This window comes from Pseudochaenichthys georgianus, chromosome 7 (assembly GCF_902827115.2).
Source record: "Pseudochaenichthys georgianus chromosome 7, fPseGeo1.2, whole genome shotgun sequence".
In the NCBI taxonomy this organism is placed as follows: domain Eukaryota; kingdom Metazoa; phylum Chordata; class Actinopteri; order Perciformes; family Channichthyidae; genus Pseudochaenichthys; species Pseudochaenichthys georgianus.
In genome coordinates this window covers 4426352-4440891 of record NC_047509.1, presented here as the reverse complement: position 1 = coordinate 4440891, position 14540 = coordinate 4426352, and the positions used below count along the sequence as shown (strand labels likewise).

Sequence of the window (14540 nt, the reverse complement as noted above, 5' to 3'; positions counted from 1 at the left end):
TTTGCACACTAACACTATTAACATACCAATAAAGTTTCAATATTTTAAACGTAAAGAGCAACTTGCAGGTTAGAGACACCAGTGAAGAAATGTGTAGGAAAATGATGTATACACTAGATTTCCCCAAAAATATGTACACTACAGTGACATCTGGCGTCGTTTTTGTAAGACATTTTTACTTCCGCATAAAAAAGCCTCCCCACGTGACCTCCCGCGTGTGACGTAACATGGGGGAGAGCGGCCGGTCTACCGTAGTAATAAACATGGATCACAATGCTAGTTTTGACACAGAAGAGGTTGACAATATATATTCGAATGGATATGATTATAATTATGAGCCTGCTAGGCCAGGACCAGGAGCCAAGGATTAGAATAAATAACGGTCATCGGCGAGAAATGGAGCTGTGGTGTGAGGAGAACCAGTGGAGAACAGAGCAGCTGTCTTGTGACCGGCGTTAGCTACAGAATGTTAGCTAACGTCAGTCACATCACAACATTATAAAGTTAGCAATCATATATCAGGCTATAACTAAAGTAGTATTGATAATATAGTAACGTTACTGGCAGGACTGTTGATACTGATCCATAACAGAAACAAATGCGCAAGTATCAGCCGTATCTCGCGTTACCTAATGCAGCTCCACACTACGTCTTACGGTGCTGTGTACTATGGGGGTTATTCCCTATCTTTATTCAAGAGCGTGGTCTTTAAATTTGAGAGCATACTTTATTGATTTCACGTTCAGAATATGTATTTATTTCCCTCAAACCCTGTCCTCGCACTCAAATAGTGCCTGCTTGCACTTAGATTTGCTCTGCTTCTGCTCAAACTGTACGCTTGCACTCAGATATATTGCTGCTTACAGATTTCCTGTGTTCGAGCTTAAAACGTTCTCCTCGCACTCAGGCTGTTTCTGTGCACTCGTGAAATGTCTGCTCTCAGATTTATTCTGTGCGTGCTCGGATCTTTTGTGCAACAACCCTGTCAAAATCCCTCAACCAATAGGAGTCCTGGTGTCCTTGCGGGTGCGTTCGCGTTACGTATGGTGCGTTCGCTTTACTTATGGTTTACAAACTACCGCCCTCCACGGCTTTATGTACTTCACTTGTTTAATTTACAACTTTGTTTTTTTTTGGGGGGGGGGGGTGTAAGTACAGTTAGTATATATTTATAAAACGGATAAGTCAAATCAAGCAATCTGATGTTTCTTAGCCGTGATATAATGAGCGTATATCTCGGGTATAATTGTGGTTGCTTTTCACAAGTCAGTATCCCTCCGCGTCTGAGAACCGTTACAACCATACAACTGTTACATTACGTCTGTTACGAAACTAACTAACCAACAAAGTTTGAGATGGAAACATTTAAGGTTAACTTCGACCTCCGGGTGGCCTTACTATGGAGGAGTGGATTGAGAAGTGCTTATCTCCAGAAAAAAAAGCACCTAAACGACGACAATGCTGTCTGTCTAATATGTTCGCTAGCTGTTATTGTTGTTGCATAGCAAATGTCTTTACAGTCGGACTGCTCACATCTGAAGGGCTGCGGAAATTTCTCTACACATTTTGTAAAGTTTTTCATTCTATGTTTTGTGTAGAAGGCCACGGAGGGACTATTTTATTTTATTCCCAGTCTGATTTTTAGTCCCAGTCCGCCACTGAACGTAGCTATTATGTAAGGTGCTGTTATATATATATACTAACTGTTAGCTAACATTAACTGTAGCTAACGCCGGCCACTCACCAAGACAGCTGCCCTGTTCTCAATCTCCACTGATTCTCCTCACACCACAGCTCCCTCCGGGACAGAGAGAGGAACGAAGGGGGGGAGAGAGATGTAATACGGTTTCCTGATAAACGTTTAGTTTGATAGGCTTCAGCTGTGGAGAGTATGTGCTGCAGGGAGGTGGATGCGCCTCGCACAACGCACCCAGGAACGAAAGCTAGCTCCGGTCCTTTTCCTGTTAGGGAAACTGTGGACTCGATGTCCTGACAGGCTGGAGTTTGTGCAACCTGAACAAACTCCAGCTCACCATGATTAAAAATGGTGAAATGCAATGTAAAATATACCAGCTCACTAAATCACAACCGCTCAAACCAACTACAAACTGCTACCGCGTATTGGAGAACGAGTCCGAGAAAGTTGCTCCCCCATGTCACGTAATATGACGCATATGACGTTAAAAAAAAGCAGTTTTTATTAGTAGAGCTCAAAACGGCTCCTTTCCCTCTGAATTCCTGCCCTTATGTCTCGTAAAACATATCAAATCCTGCATTAACTTTTTTAATTGTAATTTTCATGCAAGGTTAAGCATAAATCTAGTAAAAAAAAAAACCTGCAAGTTGCTCTTTAATACCATCAGATGTTCCCAGTATATCAGCATTAAGACATAACTCTGGTCATAATGTGGCGTGTGGTGCAGTGGGTTGAGCATTGGTGTTCGGGTCAGGGGGGTCACAGGTTCAAACCCCACTGCAGTCAGCATGTCGTTGTGTCCCTGAAGACACTTCACCCCAATTTGCTCCTGTGGGTTTTGCCCACATAATTGAGTATCTAAGTCACTTTGGATAAAAGCGTCTAACAAGTGACATGTAATGTAATGTATTGGTGGAACATTATATAGATCTTATTTTAAACTCTAACACAATGTGATATAAATGTGTGTGTCTGTTTAATGATAAAGAAACTACTAGAAAGTAATATAACTGATAACTAAGTCCTGCTGTGTGGTGTGATCAGATGCTGAGAAACCTCTAAAGTCCTTCATTTGTCGCCTCCATCACTCAATATGAAGAGAGAAACGGTTCAATTGAACTATTATCATAAATAAATAGAAGAACAGTGTTGGTTTTATTTTGCTCTCAGTATTTAAAACATCAGAAATGTTAAAGTGTTTATTTGAATAATAAAACTTCTGATCCACATTAGTTTATAAAGTTAATCACATCTGGACTTACTTGGCCTTCCTGAAGTTCCTCACAGCTGGAATCAGTCTCAGTCGTCCCTCCCAGGATGTGTTGTACTTCCTCAGGTCAAACTCATCCAGAACCTCTTCTGACATCTGCAGCATGTAGGCCAGGGCAGAGCAGTGGAACTCAGAGAGTTCCTTCTCTGATCTGTTCCCTGACTTCAGGAACTCTGTGATCTCCTGATGTACTGAGTGGTCGTTCATCTCTGTCAGACAGTGGAAGATGTTGATGCTCCTTTCAGGAGAGCTTTTATCACTTCTCATCCCCTTCAGGTTCTTGATGGCTCTCTGGATGATTTCTGGATGGTTGTCTGTGCGACCCAGCAGGCCTCCTAACAGTCTCTGGTTAGACTCCAGAGAGAGGCCGTGGAGAAAGCGGACAAACAGGTCCAGGTGGCCATTTCTACTTCTGAGGGATTTCTCCATGGCTCCCTGCAGGAAGGCATCCAGGGATGGGTAATCCTGATGTCCCTGCAGGAAGTGCTTCAGTACCGCTGTGTCTCTGTTGGTGTAACAGTGAAACATGTAGACTGCAGCCAGAAACTCCTGAATGCTCAGATGAACAAAGCAGTAGACTGTTTTCTGGAAGATCAAACTCTCGCTTTTGAAGATCTCTGTGCAAACTCCTGAGTGCACCAAGGCCTCTGTGAGATCAAGACCACAGCGCTGCAGGTCTTCTTGGTAGAACATGATGTCTCCTTTCTCCAGATGTTCAAACGCCAGCCTCCCCAGCTTCAGAAGAACCTCCCTGTCAGCCTCCGTCAGCTGCCGTGGACTCGTAGCATGTCCCTCACCATACTTCTGCTTCTTCCTCTTGTTCTGGACCAGCAGGAAGTGTGAGTACATGTCAGTGAGGGTCTTGGGCAGCTCTCCTCTCTGGTCTGTAGTCAACATGTGGTCCAGAACTGCAGCAGTGATCCAGCAGAAGACTGGGATCTGACACATGATGTGGAGGCTCCTGGAGCTCTTGATGTGAGAGATGATTCTGCTGGACAGGTCTTCATCACTCGATCTCCTCCTGAAGTACTCCTCCTTCTGGGCGTCAGTGAAGCCTCGTACTTCTGTTACCCTGTCCACACACTCAGGAGGGATCTGATTGGCCGCTGCAGGTCTGGAAGTTATCCAGACGAGAGCCGAGGGAAGCAGCTTCCCCCTGATGAGGTTTGTCAGCAGCACGTTGACTGAGGACTGCTGTGAGACATCAGACACAACCTCATTGTTTCTGAAGTCCAGAGAAAGTCTGCTTTCATCCAGGCCGTCAAAGATGAGCAGCACTATACAGACAGCCAGCTGCTCTGCTGTGACCTTCTGTAAGGTTGGATGGAAAACATGGAGCAGCCTGAGAAGACTGTACTGCTCACCTTTGATCAGGTTCAGCTCCCTGAAGGAGAGCGGGATCACCAGACTGACATCTTGGTTTTCCAAACCCTCGGCCCAGTCCAGAGTGAACTTCTGCACTGAGAAGGTTTTTCCAACTCCAGCGACTCCGTTGGTCAGGACCGTTCTGATGTGAGTCTGTTGGTCAGGTAAGGCTTTAAAGATGTCCTGGCACTTGATTGGAGTGTCATGGAGGGGCTTCTTCTTGGAAGCTGCCTCCAGCTGCCTCACCTCATGTTGGGTATTAACCTCTTCACTCTGGCCTTGTGTGATGTAGAGCTCAGTGAAGATCCTGTTGAGGAGGGTTTCACTTTGATCAGTTCCTTCAGTCACACATTCACATCTCCTCCTCAGACTGAGCCTATGTTCATCTAGAACCTTCTTCAGACCACGTTCTGCTGAAAGAGAAGGAAACAGGAGAGAATAAGAAAAATGCTTTTGAGAATCAAATTATAACAACAACAAAAAGAGTTTAAAAAGGTTATGATTTTTATAAAACAGCTTAATGTCTATGCACTACAACAGTATACCTAATCAAAAACAAATAAACCAGGAAGAATCCTGGATATGAAGACAAGGATCCTAGCCATCAGATATCCTTTTTTGCAGGGCTAACGTTCCCCTTGAGATCTGTCCAGTGTTTCTACTTAGGAAAACACTGCTGTCTGTTATAAAACACTTAAAAAAAACAATGCCTGGAAGAAGATCAGAGGAAACACTGAGCCAATGAGAGTTCATACAAGAGTAGAGACCCAGCGCCCAGACGGCCTAAAGACAATGCATGTGTTCGGCCTCTTACTTCGTAAAGAGCTGGTCTGACTGGCTGTCTGCAGGCCAGCTCTGGTTCTGGATCTTTTTCCACACTGGGGACAGGAGGGGTCTCCTGATGGAGGGTGCTGCTCCCAGTATGAGGTGATGCACTGTCTGCAGAACCAGTGTCCACAGCTGGGAGAGACTGGATCCTTCAGGACGTCCTGACACAGAGCACAGCTGGACAGCTGCTCCTCCACAGGAACACCACTCTTCCTCTTCCCTCTGTGGAGATGAACACATCCTTTACATTACTTTACATTAGAGGAGCTGATTCTCACCAATGGTACAACAAGGTGGTCAAATTCTAGTTTAACATTTAAAAAGGTCTATATCTGTATATAATATATCTTCATGATCAGGTAGATAGTTTACACTGCACATTATCATAAAAGCAAACAGCAACTTGTCTGGATTCATCACCCAGAGGAGCACATGTTCCCTGTATCTACTAAGCCACACACAGCTGTATTAACCTGGTGCACTATAGTATTATAAACACAATTCACATAGAATTTGCTGTGAATTAATAGCAATAAACATATGGAAAGGATGCAGCAATAACAACATAAAGCTACTGATTTGTAAAAGGCTGTCTCCAACACAACAAGCATAAACATTTAAAATGTTTTCTGAATGAGATCGGTTTGATTAAAGCTAGGCTAATATTGTAGCTGCTCCATCAGCACAATCAGGTACTTAGTACCACAGACAGTCTCTGGTTTATACAGGAACATTAATAACCCTGATTTAATATGAGGTGCTGTAGAGCTCTGTTTTCCTCTCTGATTCCCCTCAGTCAGTCCGAGATCAAAGGAGCACAATCTCAACACTGACAGGTTTTTGTAACAGAGCGTCACTAACTTTACACTGAAGTTGAAATGTTTCATGCCGCACGAATACGCAGGTGATATGAATTTCACCTCTTCACTTTATTCGTGTTGCCAGACACAGATCTGGGTCTTTGCATTAACTCTACATGTGAAACTCTGTTACATCTGCTAATGCTAAACACAACCAGCTGGTTATTACTATTATGAATAAACAACTTCAAAATACACATCATAAACATGCTCAAGTAGTTAAATATGTTTTGGACGATACATTTAGCTTTTAGTTAGTATTTATCAACATTTTTGCTATTTAAAACTATTTTATGCCACAGATACAATGATAATATAAATGTATATTGAAATATCATTAGATAAAGTTAGATTACTGTACTCTAATGCGTTTTTCCTTTACAAACTGCTCACATTATATCATTAAAGAAGAGTTTAATATATTAGATAACATAACAACTGAATCCTCTTCAGGTCAGTTTACAGCAGAAACTCTTACTTTGTGTCTGAGGGTCCAGGTTCATTACTGAAGTTTATAGGTTTATGTTTAGACCAGTCACTCTTCAGAGACAGACAGCTGGAGACTGGAGACTCTGCTCTCTGTCTGTGGAAACAATACATGTTTAAACACCATTAGTTTATTTAAAGAGTAGCTTGATATATGACTGTTCATCTTATTACATTTTTTGTTTGTTTTTCAGTCGTGATTTTCGGGTTTCTGTTGTTAAAATTCATTAGAGAGTGAAACGTTTTACATATTTGTATTTTATTTGCTGAACCTAACACAAAGTCCAACACAGAGTGTGAGTATGATTTCACTAATACATTATTTGCTATCACTGAAGATGGCAAGGAGCAATAGTTCAATTACACTAATGTACTCTACTGAGCGTCTTTATCATTAAAAATAATTTTAGATTATCAGATAACATGAAAGCTGAATCCTCTTCAGGTCAGTTTACAGTAGAAACAGACTCTTACTTTGTGTCTGAGGGTCCAGGTTCATTACTGAAGTCTGGAGGTATATCATGAGACCAGTCACTCTTCATAGACTGACAGCTGGAGACTGGAAACCCGTCCTCTTCCGCATCTTTTAAATCACTCATCTTCTCCGGTCTGAGAGAGATACTATTAACACTGGAAACATCCACACTCACATTATAATAACACACTTGTTTCAATCCAAACCATCATAATAATAAACTTGGTTAAAATACATCAAATCATTCAGACTTCAGACAGGCCGCTCTCCATTTTGACTGCGCTGGGCTGTCATGAAATGTTGCTCTGATGATTTAGAAACCAGGAAATAAGAAAAAAAGGTTTACAACACTTGTAGAAGTCTCATTGGACTCTAAGACGCTGATGTTCTGATATCCAGTCTAACAGAGTATTAAAAAGCAGATCCTGGTGTTAACACTCACCCTGTTGTTGTTGTTGTTCTCCTCCTGCTCCGTCAAAGTGTAAAATGGCATCTGGCAGTGTATATATTTTCACTTCCAACTTACCTTCCTGTCTGCAGCTCCTCCCTTTGTTTCATAACCAGCCTTATCAGCTGAACATGTACTGGGATTACTCTCAGTAAAATATAAATATTTTATTGAGAATATTACTTAAATCTCTCTCTCGCTCTCTCGCTCGCTCGCTCTACACATGCACTCTCTCTCTTAAAGGGATACACTGCCCTAACCTGCATTATGCTAGTAAATACAGTAAAACATCGGCAAAGGCACAATGACTAACAGGACCACAACAAGTTATGTATTTGTAAATCAAAACATTTAGATCAGAGAAAATACAATTACCCACAGAATGTAGAAAATAATATGTGAGGGTGTAAAAATCATAGCGTTAAGTGGCATTCATTGTACAAGTGCTGTCTGCGTTTATTTGAGTTTGCATGTGTGTAATTCTGTTCAGTTGTATGTTTGTGTTTGAAAAGTGTTCCCCCTCCCGTTATTTCTGTTGCTGGATTGTGTGCACCTGATGCACTGTGTTGTATCCTCCCCCCTCACCTATGTCTTGTTGGTTTGATTGGTCTGGGTGTATTTAGGCTCTGTTTTTCCTGTCAGTATGGTTGAGATCCTTGTGGCGGCAGGATGTGTTCAGGGAGAACAGCAGGATTGAACTTGGGGATTTTAGCCTTTGCAGACATGCACAAACATTTTTAAAACACCCTAAAGGAAAAACATGTTACTGGTATTTATTTTAGTTTTTATTTGCTTTGCATTTGACATTGAGATAATCAAAAAGAAACAAAGTAATCAAGTTAGATTAGTTTTATATTTTGATACTCGGAATATGTTACATTTTGTACAGGTAACTAGTCATTGTAATTTAATTAGTTTTTAAGGTAACCCTTCCAACCCCCTTATAGTAAGTTCAACTGTATATATCTAAAGCATTAAAGGGAGCAAACGGTGTGAAGTTTAGTCAAAACAAGAAAGGCCTGATGTTGACTTTTAATTACAGGCTGCGGGTGAAGTGAAAATAAATCAGGGGTAGTAGAGGTTAGTTTGTGGCTTTATTTATTGCGGTTTTATCACTGAAAACACCTTGTATGCAGAGTATGTGGAGCTGCTACTGAGAGACAGAAGACGGGAGGGAGGGAGGTTGGAGAAAAAAAAGGCGTTATCTCACAGATAGGAGCAGAGATGCCTTGTCTAGAGTAAATTACCAGCTGCTCGGGGGAAGTAGCCTGTGTAGAAGTGGCTTGTGAGGCGAATCACTCCAGTGGTTTGCGGCCTGCAGGGAGCTGTGTGGGGACAGCAGCCGGGCACTGAGCGATGAGTGGCAAACAAACAGTTCACTGAGTGACATGCAACGTACGCAGCATGGACACCCCGGGTAGGAGGTTAAAACAGCAAGTGCAGGGAACTCTCCAGGGTGGCAGGAGAACGAGCGAGAGGGGGAGAGTTGCTATGTGTCAGACATGAGGGTGTGTGGGTCTGTGTCTAATGCAGAGAGAAGGGGGGAAAGAGAGGTAGAGGCAGATAAACCAGCAAAGATAAAAAAAAGTCGTCATTTACTAATGACATGTTATCCATTTTATGATCGGGTGTTACGTAATTTCTATTTTCCTAGGCTACTGCGTGTTTACACAAGTTGCGATTAATTATGATTGTACTTAATTACACATCATCACAAATGATCTGAAGATTAGGATATCAAATTGAATCTTTAGAGTGTAATTTTCGTTTAAACACTTTTCTTATGAAACGTTTTAATTATTTCCCCACAGGAGTATGAACAGGAGCTACAGCAATGCTAGCAGCTCTGTTAAGAAACAAAGTAGCTTTGCGCTAAAGGGCTAATGCTAGCATGACACAACATGACTATAATGCTGATCTTTTTTTTTTTTTTTTTTTTTTAACACTTTAATCTCAACCGGAAATTGCAGTTCAAATGTATAGTTTATTAAAAGAAAAATACATTTCTATGTTAATAGAAGTATTTGTTTTCCATTGTATTTAATGCCATCTTTTTATTGTATATTTTTAATTAAACTTCTTGTGTTTTAAATACATATTTGTTATTCCATTTAAAATGTTTAGTATTATTACTTTATTCAAATGAATGAAGTATGCTGATAGAAATTAATTTATAAACGGGTGTACTTCGGTCTTGTTTTTGGAGTTCATTTAATAAAAACCCAGACATTTTTCACAAAAAAAGATCTGAGCCTCAACATGGATAGGAGAATTGTTAATCTTTTTACAAAAACTAAATCATTTTAGAATATTTCAAATATTGCATATCCTCTTTGTGAACATAATACTCAGCTAAAAATCTAAACATACTCTTATTGATCCATTAAAAATGATATTTCTACTAAGCTATAAGGGACAGTTATTCAGACTTTTGTGATAATGCAAAAAAAAAAAAAGGTTACAAGACAAACGAAAAAAAAAAAAAAAAAGGTCTTTGTTGTTTTAACTCCATTTAAGCCGGTTTCTGTTCGAAGGGCTTTCTGAGGTGAGAGTACAAACGCCTACATTAGAAGATCATTTTATGTGCATCTTTCAGCAAATCACTTCCAAACTGCACTCTTAATTGCTTTTTTGACATGCTGCTGTCTTCTGCTCTTGAAGAGTGTACCCAAGAGCTCAGAAAAACACAAATAGAGTGACTACATTTGACTCTGATTATCCTGATTTCTCATCTTATTTACACGGCTTTGTGACATTGAAAATAAGGAGGACACAGGAAAACAGTAATTGATGAAGACCAACAAAACTTCTCTGCTTGAGAAAACATCAGCCAAAAGGTGTCAAAGTTTGCCCTTGTGCAACAACAGCTAAATGAAATGCCTTGTTATCAAACTGAATGTATCATCCTAACTCATTTAAATTTCAATGTGGATGTAATAACCAGACTGAAATGAAAACTGTTTTTGTATTTGATTACAGGGTAATGAAAGTCTTTAGATCTGATGTCTGCAAGTGTTGACAAGTGTTGTTAAATGAGACTCAAAATGTCAACAAAGAAACACAAAACCATACCAAAGAGACACAAAACAACCATAAAGAGACAATACATAACTACAAAGAGAGAAATTAACTACAAAGAAGACCCAAAATGACAATAAAGAGATATCAAACAACAAAGACGTGTGTTACAACTCCAAAAATACACAAAACAGCTATTAAGTCTGAGTCTCTTCCACCTACTGTATGTAACAGGTAGTGCTGGGAGCCTTCGACATGTCTGTGCCCAGGGGCCAAATATCTCATAATCCAATTTAGCAGTGGGTACTCGCAAGATACATATTAAAAAGGAAATATTCAAATGGTAGCAGCAGAGTCCAAGATGACTGGCTTTCAGTCCCTTGTATATAAATGTATCTACAAAACACCAAATCCTACAAGTCCCATAATGTGACACTATAACATCCTTAACCATGTTTAACATCTGGTAAATGCCCCCTCTCAAGCTCTGTGCTCTTAAAGCTGGATTACGTAGATTGTACGTCTTAAAGGTCACCCATCATGCTATTTTTATGCAATAGCATAGGTTTCAGATATATAAAAAAATGTAAAAAACATGTTTATGAAGTGTTTTGGTCAAAAAAACAAACCGATCACCCATTCTAGCCATGTCTCATATCCCTCTATTTCACTTCCTGTTTCAAAAGTGCTGATTCTGGGTATAAACAGGTCTCTCTTGAGAATGAGAACCTGTGTCTCAATGAGATTTTCACCTGTATAAATAAAGACTAAATAAAAAATAATACGTTTATCTGTGAAATATACCTATTATAACTCAATCAAATGTAGCCCTGTTTTGACTAATGATTTGTATGTGTACACACATATCACTTACATTATTCAATACATCCTTTGTACTGAAGTATTCAAAAGTAAAAATTACATTTTTAATATAAATGAAACTCTCTGATTGTAGAACCACGCAAAAAAAAAGCAGATAGCAACACCTATACAAACTGTCAACAAATCTTTGCTGAGTCTAAAAATAATCACAAATAAATAACATAATGAAAATAAATATATTGCAATGCTCAAAACAACAGCATCCAACAGTCTCTAATCCTTGGATATTACATGTCACTGCATGCATGCACGGAGCACCCGTAGCGCGGAGTTGTATTACTTAACAACAACAAAAATGCTCTTTGAGCTGTTACAACCTGCCATAAGGCTGGAACAAATAGGGAGGCCACACAGAGTTAAATGCCAAATATCTGTTATTCTACTCGTTCCCGACCGACACATCACTACTGGCAGATTATGGTAAAATCCCAGTTAACTAGTCAGATGTACAACATAATATCGTATTATTTACATTTTTATATTTACAGTAAATTACTGGCTAATGTGTTGCATTACTTCTACAGTGAAAGTGTAAAAATACAGGTAATTACTGTAATTCATGTACAGCAAGGTACCATAATACCACAGCTCTGTACTGCTATATCACAGTAATTCCATGGGCATGGCAACTGTAAAGTCACAGTATTTAGTTGTACTTTTATTCTAATTTACTGTAAAATATCTACACTAAATTACAATGAAATATTTACAGTAAATTACTGTGAAATATTTATAGTAAATTTACTGTGAAATCCATGCAACTAGTAGCCAGTAATTTACTGTAATTTTACAGCCAAACATTTTACAGTGTATCTCTGCTGCAGATCCCTGACATGGTGGCCGCTGGCTTCAGGGTTCTGGCTATGGACATGAAGGGGTTCGGGGAGTCCACCGCGCCTCCAGGTGAACCACCACCACATGCAGCCGTAATACGGTGGCCCTGAAGGTCAAAACACAACAACGATGATCAAAATGCTAATTAATTCTCAAACATTTTTTTTAACACAAATCACATCTCACAAAACACAGAAACATATAAAAAACAACAATAATAATTCACAAAACAGTTGAAATGTTGGGCCACCGTAGATGTATAGTCAATGATAAACTACATATATAGATATAAATATTCCCAAATTGAAAAGTATACATACAGTACATGCAAGAACTACAACATATTATTTCAACGTTGTTTTTTCCACTGACAGACATAGAGGAGTATTCCCAGGAGCAGCTTTGCAAGGTATAACCACACACACACACACACACACACACACACACACACACACACACCACACACACACACACACACACACACACACACACACACACACACACACACACACACACACACACACACACACACACACACACACACACACACACACACACACACACACACACACACGTATGTATTTCAAAGAGGACCATGCATGCAAATACATTCATCTCAGAGAAGAGATGAATTATGCCAGATTATAGCTAATAGCTCATTTCCATCTGCAGGAAAATAACAATCAACAAACATTGCATCATCTCTATCACACAAACAACTATAAAACATGATTTAAGTACAGGTCAATACAATAATACAGTTAAAATAATATTACAAGACAGTTCAAATTGAACAACTCAATCACCTTGTTTGCACCATAAGAGAAAGAGTTCAAGTCAGTACAGGTTTTAATTTCAACTGGAAGAATATTCCAGTGTTTGATGGCCGTAAATGAAAATGCAGATTGTGCACACACATGCACACCAGTGGCAGCCGGCCCATAGGGGCGCCCCCCTTCTTCCCACATTACAAATTAATATTTAAAATATATATATATATATATATATATATATATTTTAATAAACAAGGTAAATATTATATAATTGGTATCAGTAAAATGTATAATCTACAATAAAATCTCGTTTAAAATGGTGTTACGATGTCTAAAGTTACTGATAAGTCACATGTTTCCTGCCTGGCCTTGCCGGTGTATCATTACCCTCTGAGAGTGCAGCAAGTGCAGCAGAAGCCGGCTGTTGCTATCTTTAAACTATGCCGCCGAAACATAATTTCAATCAATCAGCGTCGTCAAATCTGATGGTCACATGGCGCCTACGTCAGCGCCCGGGTTATGGCTAGAAAGGATCCGTCTTGTGTAAAACTCTCGCGAGAGTTTGCAAGTCACGTGGCTGAATGTTTACGTTTGGAAGGCAGCCTTTCAGTTACGATCGTTAATATCAGTGGGCCACAGGCCCCACAGCACAGCAAATGATGGTGAGAAGCTAAACTATCTATTAATTATGTCAATGTCAGGGAGTGTGATTGTTGAAATAGGGTGTTAGCGGTCTTGCTGTTCAAAGAAGAATGACAACACTGTAGATCAGTGGTTCCCAAACTTTTTGTGCCCAAGGCACACCAAAGGACAAGTAAAAATCTCAAGGCACACCTATTGTGCAAAATAGCCCTTATAACACGTGTTATCACTCATATCATGTAAAATATCGGTAAATGTGCATAATTATTTACTAATGCCAAATAAAATGTGACAAAGACAACTATATTACTCGTGAAATATTTATTAACGAAATATTTCAGAAATTAATTTGAAACGTTATAAAATTAGGCTTCATCAAAGCAGCAACACACTCATTTAAACCAGACAGGTCACAACATTAAAAATGAGACAAAGGAAATGCAGCACAGAGAACTGTCAATGCAAGGAAGCTGCATTGTCCATGGTCCTGAACTACAAATTATAAATGTAACATTTCAGCAGAGATGGGGTCGTTACTAAAAAAAATAATATATTACATATTACATATTACTTTAAAAAAGTAATATATTACACTACTTCGTTACTCTCTACATAAAGTAACTCGTTACTTTACTCGTTACTTTACTCGTTACTTTACTCGCAGGGCCGGCCCGCCCCTCCCTGCAGGCAGATCATGCAGACTGCTAAAGTTTCAAATGTTCTCTTTAGTTCAGTTTCCATTGTCGAATAAGACGACTGATCCAGATCCTGAATGTTTTCCTATCTGACCATAGCTGTCCTCTGTCTCCTGCTATCTGACTGTGGCTGTCCTCTGTCTCCTGCTATCTGACCGTGGCTGTCCTCTGTCTCCTGCTATCTGACCGTGGCTGTTCTCTGTCTCCTGCTATCTGTATATTTTGCGCAGTCTATCTCTGCTCACGCTGTTGCGTCGGCGTGTTCTCC

The 14540-nt window shown here is 39.7% G+C and overlaps 1 protein-coding gene across 1 annotated transcript in view; it reads right to left on the bottom strand.

The window, feature by feature from the left end:
* Positions 1 to 7630, bottom strand: part of LOC117449650 (NLR family CARD domain-containing protein 3-like) — a 45864-nt gene extending 38234 nt beyond the window's left edge. The window contains 4 exon segments of the mRNA XM_071203707.1: positions 2959 to 4744; positions 5146 to 5381; positions 6498 to 6602; positions 6980 to 7630. Of these exon segments, the coding sequence (XP_071059808.1) occupies positions 2959 to 4744; positions 5146 to 5381; positions 6498 to 6602; positions 6980 to 7104 (2252 nt within the window). The 5' untranslated portion in view covers positions 7105 to 7630.
* Between the last annotated feature and the right edge of the window lie 6910 nt (positions 7631 to 14540).